This window comes from Macrotis lagotis, chromosome 2, assembly GCF_037893015.1.
Source record: "Macrotis lagotis isolate mMagLag1 chromosome 2, bilby.v1.9.chrom.fasta, whole genome shotgun sequence".
In the NCBI taxonomy this organism is placed as follows: Eukaryota; Metazoa; Chordata; class Mammalia; order Peramelemorphia; family Peramelidae; genus Macrotis; species Macrotis lagotis.
Genome location: NC_133659.1, coordinates 342,113,246 through 342,126,107, shown reverse-complemented (window position 1 = coordinate 342,126,107; position 12,862 = coordinate 342,113,246). Strand labels below are relative to the sequence as shown.

Below are 12,862 nucleotides of genomic sequence, written 5' to 3'. Positions count from 1 at the left end.
TACAGGAGGTGATTGGTGAAATCATTCAATTTCTATTTTACTCACTGGTTCAAGAATATCAGGGCAACTTTGCTTGATAATTTCTTGATAGATGATGTCTAGGCTCTTTTTTTAAAATCATAACTTTACCTAATACAGTAATTCTTAAGTTATCTCTCCTTGATCTATTTTTCAGGTCATTTTTTTCCCCTGATGAGACATTTCATAGTTTCATCTTTTTTTATTCTTTTGCCTTTTTTATTGTTTCTTGATATTTCATGGGGTCATTAGCTCCTACTTGCTCGATTCTGATTCTAATTTTGTTTCTGAGAGCTTTTGTATTTCTGGTTTCATTGGCCAATTTTGCATTTTAAGAAGTTTTCTTCAGTGAATTTTGGTACTTCTTTTACTATTTTGCCATTTCTGTTTTTTAAAGTATTATTTTCTTCAGTATTTTTGTGCCTCTTTTACCACGGTCTTTTGATAATTTTCTTGAAACACATTTTTTTTTTAAATTTATCTCCAAGGCTTTGCAGATGTTTTATTGATACCTTCTGAATTTATGTCTTGATCTTCCCTGTCACCAGAATAGCTTTTTATGACCTTTTATGTTCATTTTTCCAACCTATTTCTTGACTTTTACTTATAGTGATGAAGGAAAACTCAAGTTTCAGGTTTTTCATGTTGCTGTGGACAGAGCTAGTTCTGGAGGTCAGCAAGTTTTTGGTATTTCCAAAGTGTTGTGATTCAAGGAGAAGTGTGATCACTGCCTTACTCGGGAAGGGATCCTGTCTTCCTGTAGCCATGAGTGCTAATGCTCCCCTTGGCCTTGGAGCTGTGACCTGAAATTACATACAGGCAGTGCAAGGGGGTCCTGCATCTCATGCCAGCAAAGGGTTTCCTGGCATCTCTTTTTTTTTAGATTTTTGCAAGGCAATGGGGTTAAATGACTTGCCCAAGGCCACACAGCTAGGTAATTATTAAGTATCTGAGTCTGGATTTAAACTCAGGTCCTCCTGACTCCGGGTCCAGTGCTGTATCCACTGCGCCACCTAGCTGCCCCATCCCTGACATCTCTTTCTGACCAGTTGTCTGACCCCTTTACTATCTCTGGACTGAGAGCTCCCAAAGCTATCACTTCTGCTGACCCAGCAAAGTGTCCTGTCCTAGGTCATGCTTAGCCAGGCCCTCTTGACTGCAGAGCTGCCGGCCTTGACTCTGCTGTTTCTATCTTGGTCTAAGCAGAGTCTTTGTGGGGGTTCCTGATGACCATGGGGCAGATTTCCTCCTCTGTAGGGGGTGGGGGGGTGAGGGGAGGCAGCAGCCCCTTCTCTTGTCACAAGATGTTTTCATGGCCTCCTGGGCGCCTTTGGCTTCCTCAATCTGGAGGGGACCAGAAAGAAAAGGTGGGGGCTTTATTCAGTCTTTTCTGACTGCTGTCCTACCAAGAATGAGCTGCTAGTTGTTTCAAAGATGTTCTTTCTTTCCCCTCCCTCCACTCCATCCCTCTCTCCAATAGTGACTTCTTTTGTTGCACTGCCCATCTGTGATTTCAGGTCACAGTTCTAGGGCCAAGAGGAGCAATGGCCCTTGTGGTTACAGGGGGACAGGGTCCTTCCTGGGAAAGCAGTGACACAAGAGAAGGGATTATGACCATCCCCCCTGTGGGTCAGCCAAGGATCCTTTGCCCCATTCCTTCATTCAGGAAGTTTTCATGGAGCCCACTATTCTGTATCAGCCATTGGACCAAATCAAGACAAGGGTTCCACGGTTCCTACCCTCAGGATAAGTAGAAGGTCTCGAGTGCTGATTCTGGGGTAGCATGGGACTCTCCCTCCATGGAGATGAGCTGTGGCTGTGCCCCCTTCGATTTGGGGACAGGGCTTAGTCAGCCAGTGGCTGCCAAAGTGGGCTCAAGCCTAGTTCTCCCTTCACTGATCTGCCCCATCCTTCCCTGATGGAGGAGATGATGAGGAAGGCCATCAAACCCCAAATGCATTTTACAGATGAGAACATGGCTAAACAGTGGTGGAATGGGCTTGCTCAGAGTCAGGGCCCTGGTGTGCTGGACCCAGTTCTTCTGGGCTGTGATCCTGGAATGACCATGGGGGCTACTACCCTCAGAGACATTCTCAGAGACACAAAAGAAAAAGGATGTAAAGGAGAAGCTAGAGTCAAAATAAGGAATATTTTTTTTAAAGGAAGATTTTATTTATTTTGAGTTTTACAATTTTCCTTCCATTCTTGCTTCCCTCCCCCCACCCTCCACAGAAGGCATTCTGTTAGTGTTTACATTGGTTCAATGTTATACATTGAACTCAGTTGAATGTGATGAGAGAGAAATCATCCTTAAGGAAGAAATAAAGTATGAGATAGTAAAATTACATTATAATACAATGCTTTTTTTTTCCTAAAAATAAGGAATATTTTTAACCTATGTCCTGGGGGGGGTCGGGGGCAGGGCCCATTGGTCCTTATTGAGCACCTTGTCATTCAGTTGGGGCCTGGCAGCAGTCGCGTGCCCCCCCCCCCCCTTGAGGAAGAGGGACCAGGAAAGCAACCAAGGAAGCTACACCTGACTTCAATTGAGCACCTGTTTCTGACTCCCTCTGGGTGTGGGTGTGGCTGCTCAGTGCGTTGTCATACCTTCCAGTGGGACAGAGAGGAAGTGAGACATAAAAGGTCTGGAAAGGAGGATGGGGCAGCTTGTGAGGCTCCTGCTGAGTCTGATAGAGGAGTTTCCATTTGCTGTCCTGGAAGCAATAGCGAGCCACAGTGATTCTGTTAGAACTGGTCTGGCTGCTGAGGGAGGGATTAGATGAAGATGAGAGTCTAGGTGATGTTACCTAGAGGCCATGGGCGTTCAGAAATAAAAAGATTTGGGGATGGATTGGATATGGGGGCTGGCAGTGGTCCCTCTCCAAGCAGGGGGACCTTGCGGTGGTTGTCAGTGATGAGTGGAATAGGATGGGGCCCATGTTCCCACTCTTCTGGTGGTTGATCACATGTCCCCCTTGGGGGCTTGTCCCCCGTCCGCAGAGGCTTGGGAGACCACCACTGTCTTGGAGTTCCAGGACAGAGAGGTACAGGGATCTTGAGAACCCCTCCTGCCATGCATGCGCTTGATCCTGGGGTGCTCCTGTACTGGAGAAGTAGAGAGAGGGAGGAGGTGCCAGCCAGCCCAGAAGATACTTTGTGGGTGAGCAAACAAGTCCCCAGGAGGTGTGGGAGGTCCAAGCATTGGGGCAGGGCCAGGGAGCCCCTCTCTGTCCACATCTGGATTGGAGCTTGGGAGGCCCTGGTGGGCTGGAGGCTTGGAGCAGCCATGGGTTCAAGTGGTGTGGTCTGCCTTCTATTTGCCTTGTGGCTTTCTGGGCAGAGGGTGGAAGGAGGCCTCCTGGGCTTTCCCCAGAAGATCTAAGGATAGAGATAAGGGTGGCAGCCAGTAGGTTAGTTCTAGGAGCTTAGCTGATTGTTGGGTTAGCATTGTTGGGAGTGATGCCCTCACACAGTTCCTCTGCTTCCTCCTCTTCTTCCTCCTCCTTCCTCCTCTGTCACCTCTTTCTCCTCTTGCAAGCCCACACCCAGTGCTGTTTTGCATCAGAATCAGCCCTGGCTTGTTTCCTCTCCCTTGGCCTGTTGCCTTGCTCCCTGCCTTCCAAACCTATCACAAAGTTCATTCTTCTAGGAGAGCTTGCCCTTCTTTTCCTGGGGTGGCATCAGTATCTTCTGGCAGCTAGATGGCATGGTGGATAGAGCACTGGCCTTGGAATCAGGAGGACCGGAGTTTGAATCCAGCCTCTGTGTGACCTTGGGCAAGTCACTTCACCCTGGTTGCCTTGCATCCAGGGCTAACTCTAGCCATCCTGATTCCTCTCTGGACCCTGGACCTAGATGACTCTGGAGCTTGGATGAACAAGTGAGCTTGGGGGGAAGCAGGAAAGGAGGCCTGTCAGAGGAGGTTTTTTTATTTTATTTTTTTATTGTTTTTTAATTTTACAATTTTTCCCCCAATCTCACTTCCCTCCCCCCCTCCCCACAGAAGGCATTCTGTTAGTCTTTACATTATTTCCCTGGTTTACATTGATCTAAATTGAAGGTGTTGGGAGAGAAATCAGATCCTTAAGGAAAAAATAAAATATAAGAGAGAGCAGAATTACAATAAGATATTGGGTTTGGGTTTTTTTTTCCCTAAATCAAAGGTGGTAATAGTCCTTGGTCTTTGTTCAAACTCCCTGGTTTTTTATCTGGTATTCCTATTACCTATTACAGATGGTATTCTCCATTGCAGACAGCCCTAAATTGTCCCTAATTGTTGCACTGATGGAATGAGCGAGTCCATCAAGGTTGATCATCACCCCCATGTTGCTGTTAGGGTGGACAGTGTTCTTCTGGTTCTGCTCATCTCACTCAACATCAGTTCATGCAGATCCCTTCAGGCTTCCCTGAATTCCTGTCCCTCCTAGTTTTTTTTTTTTTGTTTGTTTTTTGTTTTTTAGTTTTTGCAAGGCAATGGGGTTAAGTGACTTGCCCAAGGCCACACAGCTAGGTAATTATTAAGTGTCTGAGGTTGGATTTGAATTCAGGTACTTCTGATTCCAGGGCCAGTGCTCTATCCACTGTGCCACATAGCCACCCCTCCCTCCTGGGTTCTAATAGAACAATAGTGTTCCATGACATACACAGACCACAGTTTGCTAAGCCATTCCCCAATTGAAGGACACTTACCTGATTTCCAATTCTTTGCCACCACAAACAGGGAAGCTATGAATATTTTTGTACAAGTGATGCTTTTACCCTTTTTCATCATCCCTTAGGGTATAGACCCAATAGTGGTATTGCTGGGTCAAAGGGGATGCACATTTTTGTTGCCCTTTGGGCGTAGTTCCAAATTGCTCTCCAGAAAGGTTGGATGAGTTCATATCTCCACCAACAATGTACTAGTGTTCCAGATTTCCCACATCCCTTCCAACATTGATCATTGTCCTTTTTTGGTCATATTGGCCAGTCTGAGAGGTGTGAGGTGGAACCTCAGAGATGCTTTAATTTGCATTTCTCTAATGATTTAGAGCAATTTTTCATATGACTATGGGTTGCTTTGATTTCCTCAAATGTAAATTACCTTTGCATATCCTTTGACTATTTGTCAATTGGGGAATGGCTTGTTTTTTTTTAAAAATTTGACTCAGTTCTCCAGAGGAGGTTTCTTAGGGGAGCGAGGGAGGTGAAAAGGGAGAGCATTTGAAAGCCTGGGCAGAGGGAGCAACTGAGGGATGGTCTGATCTGGACGAACCATAGAGTGCTGGGAGAGGGTGAGGGGCTGTGCCTGGGATGCCCCCCCCCCGAGGAGTTTGGTGTCAGAGGTAATAGGAAGCCAGTGGAGCTGCTTGAACAGGGCAGTGACAGGGACAGGACGGTTCTCACTTTGGGAGCTGGTGATCTCCTAACCTGGGGGTGGTTACACTTGTCTAGGCTGTTGGAGGCGGCCTTCTAGAACATAAAGCTTTCTTAAACGTGCTCCTGTCAGTCTGAGGAGTACCTTGTAGTCATCCTCTTGGTGATTCTCACAACAATCCTGGGAAATAGGACCTGCAATTATCTCCATCTACAGAAGGGAAAACTGAGGCAGAGACTTGCACAGCTAATAAGGTCTTAGATCTTAAGGTGTAGCATTCTGTCCACTGCACTACCTAGCAGACCATGTTTAAGATGAAGAGGGATCAATCTGCTCTAAATTCTGGGATCCCATGTATAAAATGAGGAATTCACTGCCCCCCCCCACCTTGGTCCTAGCCTGCTCTAAATCTTATGAATGGGTCTCCCTGTAGAGAAAGAAGGGAGCTGAGTTTCTGGTCTTGGGGAAGTCCTCAGACCAGTCAGTAATCAGAGGGCAGCTTATCCACCAAGGAACAGGCAGTGAAGCCAGCCATGGTGGCCCTCCGGGTGCTCAGCCTTGACCGAGCTGGGCCCAAGGCTCCCCCTTTACTGAGCCCTGTTTGCCCCCAGTCTCCTTTAAAGCTTGACTCCAAGTCAGCATCCCCTGTGATCCCCCCAACCAATGGGGCAGCCCACATGAACATGCCACACTGAGGTAGCTGTGTGTCTGTTTACACATACAGGTGCACTTTTCCTCCTGATAGACAGAACTTCCATAATGCGCCATGGTCCACCTTCCCCAGCCCATAGTAGGTTCCTCATATCCATTTGTTGGCTGGTGATCCCTGGGGTCTGGCTTACAGTCAGTGCTTAATAGGAGCTTGATGACCCCGACAGTGACTGGAGGGTGTGGAGAAGCCTTGGCCATCATAGAGTATCTTCTTTGCCTTAGCAGGCCCAGGATGGGGGTGGGCCCGTTGGCAGGAAGCCGTGGCTGCCACCGCTGCCGCTTCCACCTCCACTTGCCGGCTGCTGTGGTTTCAGAGTTGACACCTTCATCTCAGCCCGGAAGCCTTCTTCTGGGTCTCCTGGCCAGGCTTTCCTCCCAGGGGGCCCATCTGGTGCCTTGTGGAGCGCTGCAGGGACCCTGAACCAGCCACGCTGTTGGCTGAGTGTAGGGAGCCCACCATGGAATGCCAAGGCTTGCGAGTATGCCAACAGGGCCCAGCGGCTTCCCCCTGGGTCTCTCTTCTCAGCTCAGTCTGGAGCTGGACCTCAGACCTTGCTTCTGTCCCTTCCCCCTCTTCTGGGGTCTCATCTCAGGTCTCAGAGGGGCTACTGGCAATTCTTCAGACCAGCCTGGGCACAGCCGCTTGACAGGAGGAGCTGGGGAGTGGGACAAAAGGGTCCATTGGAAGCAGCAGGAAGTTAAGGAGAGGGGGTTGGCAGGGCTGCCCCTCCTGATGCCATCCCATTGAGGGAGTTCAGCCCCTCCTTTCCCAAGCTTGAGGGGCAGGATCTTGGGCAACATGTGGTAGGAAGGGCCACAGATACTCTGGGCCTTCACTTCTCCCTCAGTCTCCATTTCCTTCTGTAAAATGGGCTTCATAAGAAGCATCCTGCTTCCCTCAGAAGGTATACTGGGTGGGGTCTGGAAGACTTGGGTGCCTGTGACCTTGGACCAGTCACCACCTTGCTGCCCTTGGGTTTCCTCATCTGTAAAATGGGATGGGATTTGAGCTCTCTGCCGGCTGGGCCAGTGGTCCAAGATGACCCTGATTTTATTTTGGGAGACATTCTGACACTAGAACAGAGGGACTGGCCTGAGGACTCTAGTAGCCAGATCCTGCCCATGTCCTGATGGGCCCCTGAGGTCTTTCTCATCAGACCCTCTCATCCTCATCATTGTCCTGTGATGGACAAGGAGGCCTGGAAAAAGGTAGGAAAGTAGGAGGCAATCTTCTGCCCTGGCGCTGCCCCCAAGTAGAGACCTCACTGTGCCCGTGGTTATCAGAGGCTTGAGCTGGACTTATTAAACAGCCGTGTTTTACCCCAGATTGTGGTCTGAGTGATGGCCAAGCTGGCCGGGGGTCAGGAAGCTTAAGTCTGGAGGTCAGAGGAGCCTTAGAGGCTCTTTTACAGGGAGGGAAACAGCAGGAGCAGGAAAGGGACTTTACTCTGGGCTCCCCCAAGTAGAAGGTATCCAAATGGGACGTGATTCCAAAGCCAGGGCCCGGTCTACCACGACCAACTCGTCCCACTGTGGCCTGCTGGCTTCATGGCTTAGAAATCTTCAAGGAGAAAGTGATCCAAGGGAAGTGAGGCTCGAGGAGGAGGGAGAGATGAAGAGGAAGAGAATGCCTTGGGGTGGCGGGGTGGCAGGGTGGGGCATCCTGGTGCACTGCTCCGGGTCACTTGTAAAGCTTGGAATGGCCCGGCTGCCCCAGCGGGGCTGGTTGGTAGGTGCTGGCTCGGTTCTGCCCCACTTTTCCCTGTCTCCAACTTTCCCCCTCTCTTCCTTTTCCTCTCTGTCTCTGTCTCACTCTCACTCTCTCATTTTCTTTCTTGTCTGGTCTCTTGTGACTGCCCATGGGCTCTGCCTGGCCAGGGCTCTGAGGTTTGCAGACAGCAGCTCTGGGGTGGGTCTACTAGTACTGTCACCCCTATTTCTCAGAGGAGGAAGCTGAGGCTCTGTAAGGCAGGGCCTGCCTGGGGTGGGTGGGGAGGGCTGGCCGCAGGCACAGGGCCCCGCCAGCCTGGCGTTCCGTGTTGCCTCTGCCACATGGGTAGCTGTGGGACCCTGGGGGAGTCAGAGACCTCACTACCAGGTAACAGACCCAGGTGAGACTGATTTCAAGGGGGAGTAATACAGCTCCAGGTAAAAAACTGCCAGGTCATGGGGTGGGGCCTGTCCCAGGAGGCCTGTGAGGGCAGGGCCAGTGCCCCCTAAGGAGTCAGAGAGAGACCTGGATAGGCAGGAGGAAGGGGAAGAGCCCAGCACCCGCGTCATCTGAGAATCAGTTGGAGGAAGTGGGTATGTTCAGTCTGAAGAGAAATCTCAGGCCGTGCCAAGTGTTGGTAGGGCTGGCACATGACGGTTGGATGAGCCCGACTCTGTGCAGCCTCATGGGGTGGAACCAGGGGTAAACTGGGGCTCCTGACCCTGAGAGGGCTGCAGGCTGGTGGGGGAGAAAGGGAGGGATGAGGGCCCGGCTTCTCTCTCCCCCTCCTCCCTCTCTCAGGTATGGAAGTAAACAAGTTCTCACCAGCAGTTATGAAGCACCTACTGTATACCCGTCCCTGTGGCAGGGTCTGGGAAACTTTCCCTGTCCCTTCTCCTTCCTCTGTGCCAGCTGATGTGGACCCTGGTTGGGGGCGGGGAGCTCAGCAAATCAATGAAATGGGACTTGGGCCGTGCTGCCTTCCATTTTCTGGGCTGGTTCTTATCTGCTCCCGGAGAAGTAAACAAACTCTAGACCCTGGGAAGGCCTGGTGATTGATGGGGAGGGGCAGGCAGGGGCCCAGAGCCAGACAGATTTCTAAGTGGGAGGCCCAGCCTCTGCAAAGGCTCGCAGGTGGGACATGGGCACGGAGTCCGGGAGCTTGCCATCCCGAGGGATCCCACAGTGACCAGTGTTTACAGACTCCCCGGCCTGCAAGAGGAGGCGGCCGATGAGGCTTCTGGCCGGCCGGGCCCCAGGGACTCTCTGGGAGCCTCTGTTTTTCCCCTCTGTAAATTGGGTAGAATGCTGCAGGGTCCCTGGAAGGTCAGGGAAGAGAGGGCGTGAGAGCCCTTTGTCCGGCCTGGGGGAGGGGCCAGATCTCCAGGGCCCCCCTGCCTCCAGCTGTGTTTTCCCTGGCTACATTCAGTAAACATTGATTGAGGCCAGTGGTATGCTCCTGGTCAAGTCCTGCCCTGGCCAGGCCCCACCCTAGTCCCTGCCCTCCTCTGCTGGGGAGGGGTCAGGCCCACTCTGAGCTGGGGGGCCTGGGGGCAGAGCTGGGCAGCAAGGTGTCCTCACTGTCCCCGCAGCTGGTTCAGGGCCGGGCTTAGTGTGAAGCTACCAGCCAGAGGCAGAGAAGGCCCCTGCATTTGAAGGGAACCAGTGGAGGCCCCCGAAGCTTTAGTGCCTGGACTGGGGATGGGGACCCAGAGCTTCCTCTCTGCAGCAGTCCACACTGCCTCCCTCCATCTCCCCTCTCTTTTTAGAGGCAGTGACTAGTCCAGGGACTCGCAGAGATCAGATTTGAACTCAGCCGGTGCTCTAACCACTGCACCACCCAGCTCCCCCAGCCTGTCAGCGCCAGTCCCTCACCCAGCATCTCACATAGCAAGTCAGCTAACCTCTGCTTGAATAGATCCAGGGCTTGGCAGCCCACCCCCAGCCCTTGTGGGTCTCTCCAGCTTCTCTCTGCTTCTGAATCTGCCCCACCCTGGCAAGCTGGCAAAGCTAACCCTCCCCCCCCAGCCTGGGAATATAAGGACAGAAATTACACTCTCCTTGCCACCCCCCCATTTCACCTCCATCCTGAGCCCCATCCTCTCCCAATGGATCCCTGCCCCCTCCCCCAAGCCCCAGGATGTGGGAGGCCGGCTGGCTCTTTCCATTGCTGAGGGCTGGTGTTCCTGCCTCCTCCCTGGTTCCATGACACCATCGTCCTTCCTTAGCCCACAGACAGCAATCTGTCAGCGGACTCTGTGGGTGTGATGCCGACTCTCCCTTGAGGTGCCCGGTCACTGAAACAGGAGGGAGAGGGGAAGTCCCCAGGCCACAGAGGAAGAGCCTGGGCAGAGTCCCACCAACCCTGGGGCACCTTCTGCAGCCTCCGTCAGGTGGGTGGAGGGAGGAGGATGTGACGAGTGGCTTCCTCCCTCCCGGAGACTCCTCTTTGGAAACATTATTCCTGTCTTAGGACAGACACCACAGGTGTCTCACTTTGTACATGAGTCCCTTTCCATGTAGACCATTCCCTTCCCATGATCACCTCATGGAGTGAGTCAGAGGTGGGACTCTTACCTTTGGGTAACCCCCGTCCAGGTGAAAAAATTCATGTCAAAACTCTGTGCCAATATGGGAGAGGTCAAGGGTCATCTTTGATGAGGTGCAGGGTACATTCAGAGGTGGGCAGGGAGGGTGTTAATTAGCACCCCTCTGACTCCTAGGGACCTCCCGACTCAGCTCTTCCCCACCTCAGACTGGTGACCACATTGGTATCTTTCTGACCAATGGACAGCACAAGGGCACAAGGGGGCATGGGCGGGCAAGCAAAACACTTGGAGAAGTGGCTACTGAGGTCTCAGAGGGCTGAGTCTCAGTTGGGAGGGGCCGCCTCACAGGCCTCCAGGGAGGGGCTGCTCACTTCCTCTCGCAGTAGCCCACTCTGCTCTGGGATGGCACCAATTGTGGGAGGCTACCCAGAGCTGGACAGCCTTGGCTTTTCCTTCTGACCCTTGGGCTAAGCAGGTTCAAGCTCACCCCTTTGCCCCAGGATGGCCCTTAGACTGCTGGATGAGAGCCATCTACTCCTTCCATCATTCTCCATGTGACCCCACCTCTAATCTCGGACCACATCTGCTGTGTGACTTCCATAATTGAGCATAGGACTTTCAATGTGGTCTGAGTGGGGCAGAGGACCTGGACACAGTGTCCAGGGGAAAGAGCATTGGCTCAGATCCTGGCCCTGAGGCTGTGTGGCCTTGGCCAAGTCACTCCAATTCCCAGGACCTCAGTTTCCTTGATTACAAATGAGAGGGTGAGACTAAATGATTTCTGAGGTCCCTTCCAAATCTAGGTGTAATTGACTCTCTTAATGTAACCTGAGATCTCTTTAATGATGTTTGATTCTTGTATTACCCTGGGTCTTGTCCCCACTGTGGCCTCCAGGCTAGCCTCACCACCCACTTAAATTGGTTTTGGTTTTTGGAGACTGGGTCTTCCTTTATTGCCCTGGTTGGAAGTGATAGAATCAGTTATGAGCCCAATGCCGCCACTGACTGGCACAGAAGCTTTGGCCTGCGCATTTCCACCTGGGCTGGTTTGCTTCTTGGGCATCCTGGAGCCCCCCACTCTTGAAAACCACCATATTGGTGCATAGGCTGCCCTATGATGTGTGGAACCCGGGAGATGCTTAATCGATCAGTGCACCTGCCTCAGCTCTCCCAGAGTGAGGGAGTGGGATTGGGGGCATCAGGTTGCTGACCTGCCCTGGCCTGTTTTTGGGTCTGTGGTGGTCATGGTCCTCTGCTAGTTTTTACAAGGACTCAGAAGATGACCAGCCACCACCTTGAGAGAGGAGTCACCAGGGGGCTGTGATGGTGCCCTTCATAACCACTCTCTTTCCCTGTCCTTCTCTCCTAGGGATTCCAACCGACATGATAAGGTGAAGCCTCGAAGCTCTGTGCTGAACATGCTCAAAAGGTTCGACAAAATCAGGTTCAGAGGTCACAAGAGAGATGAGTTCCTCGACCTAGCCGAGTCTCCCAACGCCTCCGACACGGAGTGTGGTGATGAGATCCCCGTGAAGGGCCCTCGGACGCCTGCCCGAGACAGTGAGGAGCTGCGAGACCCCGTGAGTGGCCTGGGCAGAGGGTTCTTGTTCCCCAAGGATGTCTGCGGGCACCTGGTCAGGTCTCCCCAGGGAGAGGCCACTGGGCTCAGTTGCCTCTTCTTCTCCTCCATCCTGATGGCCAGAGCCAGGTGTCCTCTGGTCCTGCAGGCGGGCCTTTGTAGCATCCCTTGCATGCTACATCCCTCTGAGGACCCTTCTGATGCCCAGTTATTCCTCCCACCTGCTGGTCTGGAGGCCAGCCTCTCTAGGGCTTCCCCCTTGGATGGGCAGTGAAGATGCTGCCAAGTCTTCCTGCCTGCAAACTGCTGCTCAGGCTCTGACCAGGTCTGTTCCTTTGGGGAGAGCTGACCCCAAACAGACGCCCCAAGGGAGTGCTTCTGGCAGCAGTGAGGGCGTGGCTATCCCCCCAGCCATGCCCTTGGGGGCTTTTGGCTATTCTGGGCCAGTTTGAGGCCCAAGAAGTGATTGGTCAGCACCCTTCTAGTGTGCAGTGGATTTTTCCAAATGACAATTAAGCTTTTTTTTTTCCTTTTTTTATGTGAGTTCTTTGAACTTGACCAGTGATGATGAATGTGGTCAAACTGTGTTCTTCCCCTTTCCTGTGCCAAGGCCTCCTGGGCAATCTGGGGAATCCGCCTCTGGGCCCTAGCCGTCCAGACTACACACAATGACAAAGGAAACCACGGATATCAAAACATTTTTCACAGTAGTTTTGGAAAAGTTGACAGACCCTCAGTTAAGAACTTTAGAAGAAGGCTTCCCACTTTTTTTCTCCACGTGCTGTCCAAGATCAGCTCTTACCCCTCTTAGCTGCTGGAGAAACTGAGGTCCAGAGAGGGTAATAGTCCTTGTCTGAGCTGGGAGTGAAGCCGAATAGACCCTTGCCCTGAAGGAGGTAGACCTAGATTGACAAACCAAAGAGCCTGTGAAGGAGCCC

The 12,862-nt window shown here is 52.0% G+C and overlaps 1 protein-coding gene across 6 annotated transcripts in view; it reads left to right on the top strand.

The window, feature by feature from the left end:
* Nucleotides 1-12,862, top strand: part of GRAMD4 (GRAM domain containing 4) — a 69,343-nt gene that overhangs the window by 25,034 nt on the left and 31,447 nt on the right. For 4 of the 6 annotated variants that reach the window (XM_074227267.1, XM_074227270.1, XM_074227268.1 and 1 more), the window contains exon 2: nucleotides 11,715-11,925. In XM_074227267.1, coding sequence (XP_074083368.1) covers nucleotides 11,715-11,925 — 211 coding nt within the window. Of the gene's footprint in view, nucleotides 1-6,384; nucleotides 7,295-9,379; nucleotides 10,190-11,714; nucleotides 11,926-12,862 lie in introns of those variants that run through there. The other 2 variants (XM_074227271.1, XM_074227269.1) reach the window with 2 other exon arrangements.